A 17606-nucleotide genomic window follows, 5' to 3' on the forward strand; every position below is an offset into this window, starting at 1 on the left:
TTTTACAAACGAGAAAATTAGAAGAAGAAAAAAACATCAACCACAAAAAGCTCATAAAACATTTAGCACATGTGTAGTGCTAAAAAATTGCTTTATTTTGCAGACGGAATTTTTTGTCAGTAATGATCACGTGTTAACAATGTAAATGGCTATACTTGTATGTGTCTACTGGAACCCTCTGGCTAATCAGCAAAGTGCAAGGTGATATGAGCGAGGAAGTAAAGACATCTGTGACTGTTATTAACCTTGTATCCAGTACACGTTTTACACAGGATCTATACCACAGGTAAAGGTATAACCACAAGCCATGTAGATATAAATGTTGCTTGGATTTTAAAATGGCATTGAGCACATTAGATAATAGAATGTCGGCGGGCAGCCCCCACAAACCCAGCTTAACACATTTCACTGTAATGGCACTTACTTATAGGTCATGGCTTTAGGAACCTTCCTGTGTAAACTATGTACTAAATACTGTGTTGCAATTGTTTATTTAAAACTCCAAACTCACAGGGGAATATCTCACAAGCAAAAATGTTTATTGTTGTTTCACATTTTTTTCCCCATTCTGACACGGCCGTCTTAACAGCATTATAGGGCCCTGGGAAAAGCAGTGCAAGCCCTGCCTACCCAACCACTCGCAGGAATAAAAATGTAAATTATCGATAATATTAAGCTTATATTTATTGATACCTCCAACAAAATCAGTGTTCAAACATTAAAAATCTTTTTGCACAGCAGAAATTAATCCAGGTCGGAGAGGGAGGCAACAGACATGGGCTGTTAAAAATATTAGTAGAATTCTATTATGCTTTTTACGGCTTCAAACAATGTGTGTTGATTTTGTCTTGCTTATGCACTAATAATACATGTATGTTGTTTTTGTCAAGGTCAAGATATGTATTCTCAACAGCAAGCTTGCATGTACAGAAAACAGCTGATATTGGAGGATTTAGTCCTGCTAAATATTTTAATGAAGAGGGTTTATGGGTACTGGATAAATCTCCCGGGGCAATGTTCGTGAGGCCCATACATTACGATGGCTCTGCATTCTGATCATTCCCATCTTGTTTATCTGTTACTAACTTTACCATACTATGTACAGTTATGGTTAGGGAGAATATTAAACCCTTCATTACTAAAATTCTATTGACTCCAAAAACCATAAACACTACAGTTTGCTATAGTAGTTATAGTGTCAAAAGTGTCCTGACACTTTAAGTAGTCAAACAGTTTTACTGTGGTTTGCCAGGTACCCCTCTCAGTCTCCATTCCATGCCTCAAATTACAGCATTTATTTCTACTGCATTTCTTTATGACCGCGTATGTAATTTTACATCTTTGGCTTTGATAGGATAGCCCTGATTATGCTTATATGTACAGTATATGATCTGATAACTCTTTATGGTACTTATGAAAATACGTTGATGTGCTGGAGGTCTCTCTATTTGAAATCATGTAACAACGAATTGGAGTTTCTCTGATTTACCTGTGGGTGACCACCCATTTTTCAGGTGTATACTGTTTATGCCACTGCTCGCACCCGTACGGCCAACTCGCACTTGCAGGGCTTCTCGCGGGCGGCTCCCTTCCTATGGAATAGCCTGCCTACCCCCATCAGACTCTCCCCTAGTTTTCAATCCTTTAAGAAGTGCCTTAAAACCCATCTCTTTAGGAAAGCTTATGGCCTCCCTAAGTAGCCTCTACCTTACACACCTGTCCGAGAGTGTGTTCCTGATCGTGTTTGTTCTGGTATTTGACTTTGGCTTTGTTTCAACTTCCCTGATTTCTGGTATCCTTGACTTCTGGCTTTCCTCATCATTGTGTCTCGCTCTGTGTGCCTGACCTCGGCAAGAATTTTGACTATTCTCTGGTACGTTAAGTCCGGCAATTCTAAGGTCCGGTTAAACGTTATCCTTAGTCCTAGATGGGATACTATTCTGCGTGCTGCATCAACTATAATCCTGACGATTGGTCAACATGCGCCTTTTAATATGTGAATTTGGATATTGGCATATGGCCGTTTGTAGTATATATGGAATAAAGATTACTTTTTGTATAGGGTATGCTATTTTTCTTTTCTTTTTTTTGTACGGTACTCTTTATTGACTTTGCACGGATCAGGGTTTTGAGTGAGCACCTATTTTCTCTGCAGGATATGTTGGTTCCATTTATGCTTTTACAATTTGTTGTTTTGATTTTTTTAGTCCCCAACAAGATGGCCTGAATGACAAACATGGCTAAAGGCACATTCTCGGGCCTGAATAACTAATATCCATAACTGGATGGCATTCCTTTGCTGAATGTGTCAGCAAATGAACTTCAATCACTGATGTTCAAATATGGACAAAATTTAATATTGGTAATGTGGAGGAACAAACTAGTTCACAGAGGCTGTGTGACCCCCCCTCCCCTGCCCCGGTTTTGGTGAAATCACTCAATAAACAATTTGACCAAGACTGCATCCCAATAGCACTATAACCACTGTGCTATCCACTATAACTCAGTAATCGTTGTGCAAAAGCTGAAATATACCTTAGTTTTGCTAGCTCGCTATGCCTGCTTATATTATATTTACCACAATACCACAATAGGGCTATTAGGGGATAGAAAAACACCTAAACACATGATAGAGATAAACCTAACCTAAACTTAGCAATGACTGGTATAGATGAATCAAAAGAAAAAGAAAAAGCTATTACTGAGCAAAAGACTTGTACTCTATATAGTAAATGTGATTTTAAACTATTTGGCCATCTGTGTTTGCTTAATATTTAGCAATGATAGTCTTTCATATCTGTAAGATGGATTGTTTATGATCACATCGCTCCAGAAAGTCTACACTGACTGTCATCCATGTAATATCCATGTAATATCCACAAGGTATATCATAAATAGTGCATCTTTATTTCATTAAAAAAGTATAACATGACATCAAAATAGCGGGTAAACCTCATAAATAACAGTGTATCCAAAATACCAAAAATACAGAAGAAGTAGTAGAAATACCACAAAAAATATATAGTCCAAAAATAGAACCCTTGCCTGCTGAAAGGGTGGACTGGGGGAGAAAGTTATAAAGATATGTGAAACACCTAATAGGGCTCTCTACGCGTTTCGCATCTACCCTGATGCTTTCTCAACATTGGATTTTTTTATGCTTGGAAATAGGTTAACGGCCAAATCTATTAGGTTTGCCCAGTGCCGACAAGGATAGCAAAGTGCCCCTTACCTATTGTACAGCTCTGGGTAATATGTAAGCTTTTAATATAATATAATAATCAATAAAGAAACAAAAAACACTTTACGTTTGAAAATCTTATGAGCAACCGTAATATTCTGAAACACTTGGTAATCAAAATCCAGTTAAATGTGTTTTGCGTGACATTTAGATTATGTAAATAAAGGCAGTATAAAGGCAGTCGGAAAATATAAATTAACTTGCGCATAAACAGTAATTCAGCTGAATCTTCTTTGCAGGAAAACACATAATTCTTTTTTGAGAGGTTGTCATATTACCGGTCTAAAATACGCATTGCAGGATCCAGTTACTATACACAAATGCAGAAAACAACATGCAATTAAAGGGCACAGTAGGCTTCACAAAAACGTTCTGTCCAAATAAAGAATTATTGTTTTATTTTTGCGGCAACAGCTGAAAATTTCCAAACAATGTCAAAATATCTGCTAGTTTTTTGTTTAAATATAATTTCCTGTTTTCAAATAGTTGGGAGATTGTTTAAAATACTCCCTGTCAGATCAATTACTAATTGGGATTCCAAAAATAGTTGTTGATGGGTGAAAGAGAGAGAAGGTGGAGAAAGGAAGCAAAAAAAAAAGAGGAAAGTAAACAAAAGGTGTACTATATATGTGGCACAACAGCAAACAGCGCTATCACCTGGGAAGGTGTACCTCACATACACATATAAAAGTAGCAAAAAACAAGATATAGTTTATACAACTCCGTAGAAAAGTCTAAAACAACAGGTGATATAGAACAAAAATATATAGAGGATACAACCTGAAATACATACAATGTAATAATAGAGATCTGAAAATATAAAGTCACATATAGTGAAGTATATACAGATAAATTACTAAATCCAGGAGGTAGAGAACTTACAAGAGAACATAGATGTTCTGCACATATCTCGCCTCAGGGGTAATCTGTAAGGTGGTGAAAAACCTCTTCCAATAAGCTGTGTAATACTGTTAAAAGTTGCAAAGATGTATTCACTGATTGCTCTTAAATCAATGTTGAAATCAACTGGCATATCTCCACTAGCAAGTGGGACAAGGTGGTGTTTCCATCAGGCAGGAAGATGTGACAACAAAGTGTTAATAAAAACAAAATAAAAGTTCATAAACAAAATAAAATAAATATAGCAAATAAAAGGAACTTCATAAAAGAAATGTCCAAATAGCAGAGAGGGAATAATGTTTATCAATTTTATATTACATACATATCATTTTTCCTTCCAAATGTATGTTTTTTTCTTTACGATTGTGCTAATTTGTAAGATATTTCTCCCATAATGTTACATTTTCATTTATATTATTTCACTCTTATTAATTTTTTTATATATAGGATATTTTTTTTCAAAATGGGGCACTCAATGCAGCATAACAACTACAGCTAACTCTGTAAGTGCCATCCCTAATTTTGTTTTGTCAAATGTTTGGCCATCAATTCTGGATGAAATTGACATAGATAATGTGGAAGTGTCAACACATTATCAATGCGACCAAAAATGGCTAAACTGTGTGTGTCTGGGATGTAGTGGATATGGTGATACAGTGCTATATTAATATTTAATCTCTTGATACCAAATAAAGAATGTAGTTTTTTGTGTTATAACAAATACTTTCATGTATTTTATATATTTATATTTTTGTCTATTGTACTATCGTTTTCATTATTGCAGTCTCTCTCACTTTCATATAGAAAGAAAGAGGGGACGTCTGTTTACCCACAAAGCACTTAAGGACGCTGAAGTGCTTTAGAGGTCTGGAGTGTTCCTTTAAGAAAATATTTTAGAAGAAATACAAATCAGAACTAATTTCAACACCTTTGACACTGTATGCAGGTACTTAGAGTCAGGCAGTTCAGCACAGAGCTGTATAACCCTCCATGTCCACAATTTTTATGGTAAACATTTTTGTCCAATCCAAAAACTTGTCCAAACAAAAATGAACATGGTAGCATATGATGAGTTTAAACATTTAGTGAAAAAGTCAGGCAGTTCAGCACAGAGCTGTATAGCCCACTGTGCACACAGTTAATATGGTAAATTCTATATTTTTACCAGAGAAAATACTTTTATTGTCCAATTCAACTTCACTGGCTAATGGATGCACCAAGAAAAAAAAAAAGAAAAAAAATATAGAAACATGGTAGCATACAGTGAGTTTAAAAAAGTATTGACCTTTACTGAAAACGTGCCAGATAGCATGAGATAATAATAATAACAGGCAAAATGTAAAAGTTTACTTAGATGGCTGAGAGGGTAATGAACTGATCGCCGGATACAGTTTGAACTACCGTCCTTTTAAAGCTGGTGACTTACTGCAGTCATAGGAAATATGTCACAACATCCAGTTCATAATCATGCTATGTTTTCTTTGATTTTTTTTTTATTATTCTTTCACATTTTCTGGCACTATTTCAGTAACGGCCGATGCCTTCTTTTATTTTAACATATCCCTCCTTATTGCATGTGCAGTGCATCCTTTAGTTGAGTGAAGTTGGATTAGACAATAAAAGACTTTATGTTCAAGTCCCTGAATTTACCAGTGAGGACTGGGGCATAAAACTGGCACCAGTGATAATCTATGATGTGTTGCTATTTACTATCTGGTGTAAACCAGCTGCAGCGCTCTGCAAAGCCAAAAAAAGTCCAATAAACATGCACAGAATTGTTTACTCTGATCACAATTTACTAGTTGACATTAGGGAACACACTCAGAAAATAGAGATATATTTGGAGTAAATCTAGTACATTTGCAAAAGCAAAGGTCCCACACAGTTTCCTCCATCCCGTGGGTGGTGGGTTGGAGGGTAATAACCAGGTATGGACCTAGACTCCTACCACTTCTATACCCCAAGGTTGGTGGAGTGGAAATTAATAGAAATACCTGTAGGGCCCAGTAAATGAAGCAATAAGCCTTGCTCGACTCCTGTGGCAGTGGGTTGAGTATAAGACAATAAGGAGAACTTTTGCGTGTCAAGCCCATTAATAGCCTGACAATGGAATACACGTTCTGGGTCCTAATAGTTAAAAGGGAAGAGGTTGCACAATATACTGTGCACAGCAAAAGTAATCTATTCAGCCAAATCGATTTCTTTAAAAAAATGTTTAGTTCAGGTGGTCTAAAATTCCTTCTTATGGCATCTTTCCAGTCTTGTGTTTAAGAGCTTTTCTGGGAAGCTCCCACCCTACCTGAGCAGAATGCTCTCCTCGGCTGTTCCCACCTCCTATAACCTCCGATCCAGTACCAGCACTTTATTTAGTATACCTAAAACATAGAAACATAGAAACATAGAATGTGACGGCAGATAAGAACCATTCGGCCCATCTAGTCTGCCCAATTTTCTAAATACTTTCATTAGTCCCTGGCCTTATCTTATAGTTAGGATAGCCTTATGCCTATCCCACACATGCTTAAACTCCTTTACTGTGTTAACCTCTACCACTTCAGCTGGAAGGCTATTCCATGCATCCACTACCCTCTCAGTAAAGTAATACTTCCTGATATTATTTTTAAACCTTTGTCCCTCTAATTTAAGACTATGTCCTCTTGTTGTGGTAGCTTTTCTTCTTTTAAATATAGTCTCCTCCTTTACTGTGTTGATTCCCTTTATGTATTTAAATGTTTCTATCATATCCCCCCTGTCTCGTCTTTCCTCCAAGCTATACATGTTAAGATCCTTTAACCTTTCCTTGTAAGTTTTATCCTGCAATCCATGAACCAGTTTAGTAGCCCTTCTCTGAACTCTCTCTAAGGTATCAATATCCTTCTGAAAACCTCAATACAAAAAGAAAGCAGCCCGATCCTCATTTTCCTACAGAGCACCGTAATTATGGAACGACCTCCCGCACACTTTAAAATCTTCCCCAAGCCTAAAGTCCTTCAAGAGATCCGTCTCTACATACCTCAAAACAGAATGCACCTGTCATGGTTGATTATATATTTCCTACCTGTTCTATGTTACATTTTGTATATATTGAAAACGAGAGAAATCTCAATGTATCTTTCCTGGTAAAATATTTTATAAATAAATAATTTAGGTTTGGGCAATTTAGTTAATGTAAACAATTCGGGAAACAATTCAGATGAACCAAAAGGGCGCAAAAATAGGACAATCATTTTGTTGCAAAATACAAATATTATGTATATATTTCCCAGTACATTTTCATGCCATTTGGTTCACAGACCAGATGAGAAGTAATCCATAAAGGGAAAAAGAGGAGTAGTAAAAATATATATATATATATATTTATACATTAACTATTTATTAAATACATAATATTTAAATATAGATTTGTTTTTTAACTGCTCCTCTTTTTCACCTTTATTTCTCAATTCTCATTTGATCTGTGAATTAAATTAACATTTCGTGACTGTCCCCTAACCATCAATCATCTTTTTTCCCATCAATCATATGGATTTTTGGTTTTTTTTGGCGACACGAATGGCACTCCCAATTATAAAACAAATAAAACAGTTCATCCATTGTCTATTTTGCTTGCTTTATGATTTGTCCACATGCCGTTTTGGAGTTTGGACAACCCACCGATCACCCAAAATTTGGAAAGATCAAAATCAAGTCATATATAATTCATGGGTATTGATATCGTAAGTCTTAATTAGCAGCATAGAAGGGGATCTTCAAAAGTTTTAATCCACAAAATACATAAAAAAACAGACAGAAAAGAATAAAACACTATACACTTACAGATGCTGACGCCAGAAGGATGGCATGAAAGACATGGAAAACAGGTCGCAGTGACCTAACTTAACACAGTCACCCCTGTTAGTCCCTCCAGCAGAACAACTCCTGGTCCACATCCCTGATGTCGAAGTGATATCAATTCCAGCAGGCGGTGTGGAAGAGAATGTATAAGTCCAATGCTCGAATATAGCTTGACAACTTCTTCTCAGAGTCTACGTTTTAGGCAAAAAAATTCTAATAAACACAATTTGTCTATTAATCAGGCAGGATTTAGTAAATTGGGCAGACTAGATGGGCCGAATGGTTCTTATCTGCCATCACATTCTATGTTTCTATCTTTATTGATCACAAGTCACATATTACACATGTTCCATCCCTTTGCTGATATACACATCCCTGCTGTAGCCTCCACCTAACATGGCTGAACTCCCACGGCTGAACACCATCTCGGGTACATGCACCCAATCATCCAACTGATTTAAAAGAAAATGTCATTCATCAGACCAGGCAACCTTCTTCCGTTGCTCCATCGTCCAGTTTTGATGCTCATGTCCCCATTGAAGGTACTTTTAGTGCCCTCTAAACCTGTCTGCAGCTACACAGCCCCATATGCAGCAATGCAATGCACTGTGTTCTGATACCTTCCTACCATATTGTGCAATAACCTTTTCAGCAATTTGAATTTCAGTAGCTGTACTGTGTGATTGGACCGGACAAGCTGGCCTTCACTCCCCAGGTACATCAATGAGCCTTGGGTTCCCATGACCAGGGCCGGCCTTAGGTGTTCAGGTGCCCTGTGCAAGCCAATCTCTATTTGTCCCCCTTCAAACAATTTCAGGCACATTCAAAATCTGTCACCTCCATCCCCTTCTACAAAACCCCTAGCCCTCCCTTCACCAAACACCTGGCTAGCCGTTCACCAAACCTCTGGCCAGCACTTCACCAAAGCCCTAGTAATCCCTTCACTAAACCCCTGGCAACCCCTTCATCAATCCCTTGGCCACTCCTGTCCCACCCTCCCCCCCATTCAATCACCTCCCATCCCTTTATCAGCCACCTGCCTTTATTTATCAGCACTCTGACCCCATTCATAAGCCCCCTGCCCCCTCATCAATCCCCTCCCACCCCTTTATCAGCCACCTGCCCCCCTTTAATCAGCCCCATGCCCCCCTTTTCAATCTCCTGCCCCCTTCATCAGCCCACTTAATAACTCCCTTGCCCATTAATCAAACCCCTGCCCAATTAATCAAACCCCTGTCCATTAATCAAACCTCTGGCCACCCCTTTCATCAATCCCATGCCACCCTTTATCAGCTCCCTTCATAAATCCCCTGCCCCCCCCCCCCCCCAATCAAACTCCTGCACCCCTTCAACAAAACATATTTAATAAAAAAAAAAAAAGAACAGTCACTCATATTAAAGGCTGCTGCTCCCTGGACTGAGCCGTCAGTTCACCTCTCAGCCGACTGAAGAGCACTGGGCGCCGCCCTCACTCACTGAATGGATCCTTCTGCGGCTCCCTCTGAAGACAGAACATGTCGACGTTGCACCAGTATGCGGCATCACGCCCCCATGCTCCTCCTCCACACTCCATCCATAAGTGGATTCCCAGCCGTGGCTCTCCGCTCATAATTTGCAGGTCAAATGCCGAGCAGCACTATGCACTTGCACTTGCAATACATAACTCGGCCGGCCTGTGAGTGACCGACTGCGAGCTGTGTTGGCCCCCCAGTGCCCTTGTTGCCATGGCAGCCTCACAGCTCGCACACCCCTAAGGCGGCCCTGCCCATGACCCCAACTGACTGATTGTCCTACTCACCACTGCATACCAGGAACACCCCACAATATTTGCCATTTTGGAGATGCTCTGACCGTATTGTCAAGCCATCACTATTTGTCCCTTGTCAAAGTCACTCAGATCTTTTTGCTTGCCCATTTTTCCTGCTTAATATATCACACTTCTCGACAGATGCCAGTGTAACAATATAATCAATATTATTCACTTAATCTCTCAGTGGTTGTACTGTTATGGCTGATCATTGTAGTTTCCATCTCTATATCATTGATCAACTAAAAGAAATCGATATAAATTAGTGCAATCATTCAATGTGAGCTAAAAAATAAAAAAGCTTGGAAAAGAAAAAAGAGATAAAGGAGGCAACTGAAAAACATGCTAGGGTTTATACCATCTGTAGTCAAAGATAACTGCAACCTGGATCCTTTTTTGACTAGTTTGTAAACTTTCAGTCTCCCTGGTTGCCATGTGTTAAAGAAGGTTTTTGTTGGAAACATTGAACCTGTGAATCAAGAGTTGCTCCGTGGATATCACATACAATATTTTAGCCATACCTTAGTTTAGCAGGAGGTAGCCCTCTTTTGTTTTAGTTTTCCCGGCAAACCCTGGCTCTGACCTTGAGCTAGAGAGATTTGCTTTGTTTCTTAAAGAAACACTCCAAGCACAATGGGCGAGGAGTGCCCTGCAACCCCCCAATGTACTCAGTCAAACAACTTAGAGTGATTTAAATTCTTACCTAGGGTACTACCTCAGTCTGAGAAATACCGCACTCAAATATAGATATGAAGCAATAATTATATTTATTTAATGTCTATTAAAAGTTGAATATCTTATAAGTATGGTGATAATATGACAAAAATGAAACAAATCATCTCATACAGTTACATGAAAATTCTGCAACACCTTAGGTGGTATACCCTAACAGACCAAGGAATAAAATTACTGCCTCAGTCGGAGCTAAGCCCAGCAATACAAGTCTTAGCTCAGAAGGGCAAACAAACCCCTAAGCAGTGGAGACAGTGGTGTAATTAGGTCCCACCAACTATCATTCTGTTATCGTTTGCAAGTCATTAAGTATTTTTTCTGTTGCAGTTTTGTTCTTAATTTGAGCCACTGATTGCTTTATTATTCGTACCATGTAAAATCATTGTAAGATAAGTATACTTAGATTTACAAAGGACATTTTAAAAAAAAAATAAAAAAAACAGACAGTAAGTATTAACCAACTGGAGATGTTTATTGACAAAAAAATAAATAATTACATTAACAATGTTTGCGATATATGTATATTTCAATGTTCTGGACACATTTTTGGGCATCTGGACAGTGTGTACTGTATATGTGGGTGGGATTATGTACTTATAAACACTCATATCCGGTCCCATTATCATGACAACGTAGATAGTGTGGTATGGAGCCAGATGTTGCAATATCCATCAAACTATCCAACATACATTATTTCCAAATATGTTTAGTGGTTTATCAGTGGACAAACATAATTGTTGGTATATTACATTGGGAGAAGCCTTAGTTCCCCCAACATCTATGAATTACAACTCCCATTATCCACATAGTGAATTGAAACTGCCCTGTAAGTGTCCTATAGAAGACTTGAACCTGCTCCACTGAAGACATTTATACGCAGAAGAACAAATGTCTGAGGATGCTACTATATGGCTGGTCATTATCAGTCTAATAAAGAGGCTCCTTGTAACAATACAGAAGAATTTAGCATGATGAAATCCATCAGACCTTTCAAAGGTCACATTCTTTTTATTGACTGATTTTTGCTTTATAAGAACACAATCTCATTATATTCTCAATGCCAGTAATGTTTTCTTTTCACGTAATACAGAATTCCATGATCTTATTATTTTTAAGGTTAGCATGAAAGCTAAACAAACAGTATTTTATCTGTCTGTCTTTCTGTATATCGTCTGTCTGTCCAGCGATCACTAAACTTAAGTACCTTTTCCCTTAAGCACCAACCAAGTTTTCATTGACTAAAATCCTGTTTCTGACTTTGGTGTTAAAATATCTTTATACTTTACATAACACTGCTACTTCTAGAAGCCGGTGGAGAACAAGAGAATAATGTGTCTTTGTGTCTGCCTTTTGTCTGGATACAGGAAATCTTTTGGTCACAGCATTGGATGGGTGCCTGATCGCTGACATCTGGATTATGTTGATGCATGAAAAAAAGAGAAAAAAAAATCCCTGGATAACAAACTTTAAATCCCAGGAATGTAGAATTAAAATGTATAAGTTTTGGCTACTGAACTCAGTCTACATATTAACATTCCGTAATGCCAGCCAAATGTGTCAGACAGTCTAGAACACAGGCTCTATGCGTCAGTCTGTTAACACTTTTAGTTCCAAAATACTTTAGTGAGTAGCAAGGCCACAACTCCCTGACAGGTAAACAAGGCCATTTTCGAGTGCAAATTTTGCCCTGGTGAGTTGAAATTGACCACACGGGAACTATTTGTGTGCTAGCTCACCTCTAGGACTTAACTGGTTTATTTGCAAGCAAAAGGACATCTCCTTATATACAATTATACAAAAACAACAGTTACTGTCCATAAAAAAAATAAATTACTCTAAATTAGGTATCAAAAATATAAAATCCTATTAGTTATGTCAGAAGTCCTATGCCACCGTAGAGGAAGCTTTAACTTTTGGCGTTAAAGCTTGTTTAAATCGTCTCTTTAAATCTTGCATGTTTGGTGACCTGGGTCGAGGTATGATGGAAACTCTTCTTCTTTCTCCAGAGCTTGAAGTTTGTACTTTATTTATCTCTTTACAAAGATACTGAAACACATCACAAACACCCTGGCAGTTTTCACTGGTTGAGATTTCTACAAAAAAACATCCCAGTTCATTTGCCAGTTGTATTCCTGAGTCTGACGAGACCTGCCTTACGTGAAGAAGGTCTCCTTTATTAGCCACTAGAATTACAGGAATCTTCGAGTCCGAATACACTTTTCGGATGTGCTGGTAAAGATGGCGAACGTATTCATAGCTCTTAGAGTCCGTGATTGAGTAGACCAGGAGGATCCCTTCAGCCCACTGCAAACACCTTAGAATCTCTGGAACTGGGGCCGAATCAATTTCCATCTACAAAGAGACCAATCATAAAGGTTTTACAATCATCTTGACATACTGTTATAAAAATACATCAAGGGTAAAAAATAAAATCACACAGCCGTCTCATTTTACTTTGGTGTTAAAAAAAAGCAAATACTTTTTGCAGAAGACTAAGACCACTGGAGATCAAATTCCAAGTTTTTATTAGCAGCAAATCACTATCAGATGGGGCGCAGTGAGACACTGAACTATTTTTGGAAACTATAATGAGTTCAACTTCAGGACTTGGAATTTTGAAAGATTAAGTTGAATTTGGCAGGACCTCACCACTTCTAAATTCATACCCTGCTCTGCCAAAAAGCCCCCATAGAAATGTACACCCAAGAGGCCTACTTGGTCAAGAATAAAGAAGACATAATTGTTCAGCTTGAAAGACCGTTGATAGGTGAGTTACGAGATTGAAGAGCATTTTTTGAGTGGGTGGAATAATATTTTCCTGTGCACTTGTTTAATCAGTTTCCCCTGAAGATGACTATGCCGAACGGTTGAAACGCGTAGGGCTATTGGATCTCCACCTGATTACTGGTTACCTGCCCATCTTCTACAGACTTAGGGAATTGGATTTTATATTAACTTATAGTGACAGCAGATTTTACACTTTATACCTTCTAAATGCATTTGTATTAAATTGATCATGGTTTTAAAAAGGTACACTCTAGGTTTTGTGTTTTGTCTTTTTTTTTAAATATGCAAGAAATATGCAAGAAGAGATGAGAGTTTTGATTTTACCCTTTGATGGTACTTTCTATACATTGTGTGAGTTCAATCAGATACATAGAAAACCAACAATTTTTAGCAGTGTTATTCTATTTGTCGTTGATTGTATTTTATTTTTTTCTGTAGAGTGGTATGTTTTTATATTGAGTATTGAAGATTTGGAGGAATCTTATGTTCTCTATGGTTTTCTGAATTTAGAAGGGTAATTGCTCATTTTATTATAATTGTCACTGGGTATCAAGGTGATTGGTCTTAGAGCATTTTTAATACTTAACCCTGCAATGCTTGGACTTAAATTGTGAAAAGGCAACAACTTCAAGGAATTCTGTATTGACCATTCCCCATAAGGTTAATGTACAGAGACCCTGACGTTCCATATATGGCTTCAAGAACTATGCAATAAACTGTTAGTAAAATTAAGTGCATTAGTGTTTCAAATTTAAGGGCCTAAACAGCCGAATTGGAAACATTTTCTAAGTCAGCTATATTTTCAGCTATTTTGGCGTTAAATGTAAAATTTTAATTTCCCAATAATTCAATAATAACTCGGTGTGTCAGAGTTCAAACCTAACATTTATTATAACTAATCTCGGTCTCCCCATAAGGGTAAAAGCAAAATACCAATTGCAATGGCAGATTCCTTGTATTGTATAACAATAGTAAAAGATAAATTGTTGTCTGAAGCACCTACCTTTACATGGCCTGGCGTGTCTTGAATCTGCAAATATGTCTGCTCTCCTTCTAGGCACATCAGCCTGGAGTACAGGTTTCCTGTTTAATAAATTAGAAAATGGTTATTTTTTTGTACAATTTGAAAGGTTAGCCTGGATGCTAGCATGTCAGCTTAATGAAGGAAGCAGTACACCTACCAGTATTGGTTTCATAGTCCCCAATGAATCGTTTGGTAAGAAATCGGACAATCATTGCTATAGAGAGAAAATACAAAATGAATGTTAATTATACAGCAAATTAGTGTATATTTCTATCAGACAAAAAGCAAGTTATACACAACATAGCTGATGGGTAAAGCACTTCAACACATTATTACACCACTGGTTGACTTCATTCCCATAATACTCAGATAGCTAATAGATAGTCGACAACAGCTGGGATGCCATAACTGGTTATTACTGCTAAGATATAGTCTCAGCCGCCACACCAAGAAAATAGGAAGCCCTAAACAATGGTAGGCAACCTTCGTTATGGACTACATATCCCATAATCCTCTCACAGCCGTAATGCTGGCAAAGCATCAAGGGAGATGTAGTCCACAACATACGGAGTGCCTTCCCTTTCACATCTTTTACTTTGCTGGTTATGTGAATCTGCTCAGGGCTGAGTCACTTTAGTGGTTTATTTTACGTGTGCCATCCTCATCCCTGGTCACTCTACATGAAGGGTTGGTTAAAGCAACAATACAAGTTTACGTTGACTATTGCTGTTTTGATATGGGGTAAATTTAAAAAAATGCAGTGTGAGTGATACGAGTATTTGAAGTATTTTTGCAGATACATTTACACAGTCTAGCTGTATTAGTTGATAAGTATAGTGGCTTATGAAGACAGTATCAGCGCACATCCCCAGCCTATCAAATACTCTCATTTCTGACTGCATAAGCCCAATTTCTGAATACAATTTCTACAGGAGGACATTGATTCTATATAGGGATAACATGCAGGAATAACAGTTTCTACATCATTCAGTGTACATGACATTAAATTGCCATTCTAATAGTTTCCTCCTATAAAAATAGTTTCATGAATCAATCTCCTAGCATAGTGCATAATAAATCTAGTTCCCAGAATTTACACTTTTTAAATGACTCTACTGTAACATTTCATTCTAAGGTTTAGTTACTTTGCCAACTAAGCTCCAGTATAGATCTGCTACTAATTATATGATGGCTGCCCATCTCTGACTGCAGAATGTGGGGGCAAGTCCGTTATCAGTCCACCACAATTCAAAGCTTAGTGAATACACCCCAATGCTAGCAGAATGAAGGTCTGCTTCACCCAGGTGGGCAGGATTTTGGCAAATACTTAGTGCTAAGCTTATGTGTAAACTACCAGTGAAATGCACCAGTGATCATATGTGAATTAATATGTATTTAGATCAAAAGTACATGTGAAGGTTTAACCCTTTGAGTGCCACATGTGTGGGTGAAACAAAATATTAACATGTTGTGTGCCAAAGATAGAACAATGCACTTTTTGACCCTCTGGCACTCAAACTGCTTATAGGATTGTATGATCTTTTAATATGTAAAAGGCATAAAGGTCAATTGTAATAGCCAGTCCAAGCAATGCACCATTAATTATTATTGTTATTATTATTATTATTCCACAGCGCTTTACAATGTTATAAAAAGGGGGAATTTAACAATAAATGAGACAATTACAAAATGTCCCATCATGGATAAATAACAAAAATCCCAGATGTATTATACATTAAACAGTGGATAATACTGAGATAAAAATCAAACTTCGCAAAATTTAGGCAGAAAATAACTAAATTGTAAAAAATCTCTAAATCAATTCAAATTACAGCATAGCTATCATCTGGGGGATTTATATGACTTAGAAAGCCCCCCAAGTTATTGCTGCATTGCACGTGTCATCACAAGGTATCATCATGTTACAAACTGAATTTCAAAGTATCACTTGGATAACTGTATAACGAATTGAGTGACATATGATCACTGTATTTTAAAAGTCCAATTATTGCTAATTCTGCCCATTTCCACACATGCCAAGACAACACTTACCAGTCTTCCCAACTCCACTTGCTCCAAAAACAGCCAGTTTTATGTCCCTGATGGAGAAAAAATCCGCATTCTCTGGGATAGGGGCTAACAAGAAATTACTGGACATATTTGGCAAACGCATGGGTATAGATCCACAACTCAATATCTCAGCCAGCTGAGCACAGTCCCTGCCCCCCACCTGCCAGCCAAGGGGAAGGGTCCTAGCCTTGGTGCGACCCTGGCGACTGGTCGCAACAGATCTGATGCAAAAGCAATAGATGGAGTGCAATCCAGCTGTAATTGTAAATCTGTAATGCTATTTATTCTGTGCAGTGCCACAGGGGATGTTATCAGTTAGAGGGATCCTGGAGCACTGTGGTGAAGTGCTGATGGTGGGTGACTGTGGGAGCCTGGTGCCTGCTCTGAGCTTTATACAGGCTGCTCCCGGATACAGCAAGGATAGACCTCCCACCACCCAGCAGGAAAGGGAGCATAGGCGTCGCTGGGGGTGGGCTGCATTACGCACGGTGACGCAATGCCCACTGCTCGTCATTCCATTAGAGCTTTCACAGCCACACATACAGAATAACCAGGGATCAGGGACAATGAATGGCTGCTGATAATAATCCCAATAATAAAGCTGTCAGGTCCAGCAGACACAGAGGAAGTGGAGGAATGTCTGTGTATACAATGTATCGGAATATCCCCTGGAATTCTCAGTTTGTACATTGCTCTATATATGGTATCCACTGCCTGTGTAATGATCAGCTCAAGAGATTCCCAAAGGTGGACTTTAACTTCATAATGTCTGGATTCTGGCTGCTAACAGGGTCAGCACAACAGTTTATTGCCCCTAATAATAAGATGGCTTCTGATAAGTAATAATGTGAGCCCTTATAACTCTAATAATAAAAGTTTATATTTTGTGGATATTTTTTGCACACCGCTTTTCTCCCACTTCCATTCATCTTGCTGTGCCCCCAGACTCTTCATTCCTAAACATGCTTTTTTTTCTATCCTTACTATTCTATGTATGCTACATTCCCCTTCTTTCCTAATCATTTTATTTTATAATTCTTGCATGTGTTATCACTTGATAGGAAATAAAAATAAACGTAAGGTAAGTCTATATATTTATACTATGTGTTGCCTAAAATATTATATATATATATATATTCTTTAAAATAAATATTACCTTTATAAAATCACTTTCTCAATTTGATAAATATACCCAGCGTGATTGCACCATG

The 17606-nt window shown here is 37.9% G+C and overlaps 1 protein-coding gene across 1 annotated transcript; it reads right to left on the reverse strand.

Annotated features, from left to right (window-relative positions):
* Positions 1 to 12301: 12301 nt before the first annotated feature.
* Positions 12302 to 16788, reverse strand: RASL11A (RAS like family 11 member A). Its single transcript, XM_063444884.1, has 4 exons — positions 16378 to 16788; positions 14483 to 14539; positions 14305 to 14384; positions 12302 to 12866 (listed from the first exon to the last, which is right to left on the reverse strand). Exons 1-4 carry the CDS (start codon positions 16496 to 16498, stop codon positions 12399 to 12401), a joined length of 726 nt encoding a protein of 241 aa, XP_063300954.1. The 5' UTR covers positions 16499 to 16788; the 3' UTR covers positions 12302 to 12398.
* Positions 16789 to 17606: the final 818 nt, after the last annotated feature.

This window comes from Pelobates fuscus, chromosome 1 (assembly GCF_036172605.1).
Source record: "Pelobates fuscus isolate aPelFus1 chromosome 1, aPelFus1.pri, whole genome shotgun sequence".
Classification (NCBI taxonomy): domain Eukaryota; kingdom Metazoa; phylum Chordata; class Amphibia; order Anura; family Pelobatidae; genus Pelobates; species Pelobates fuscus.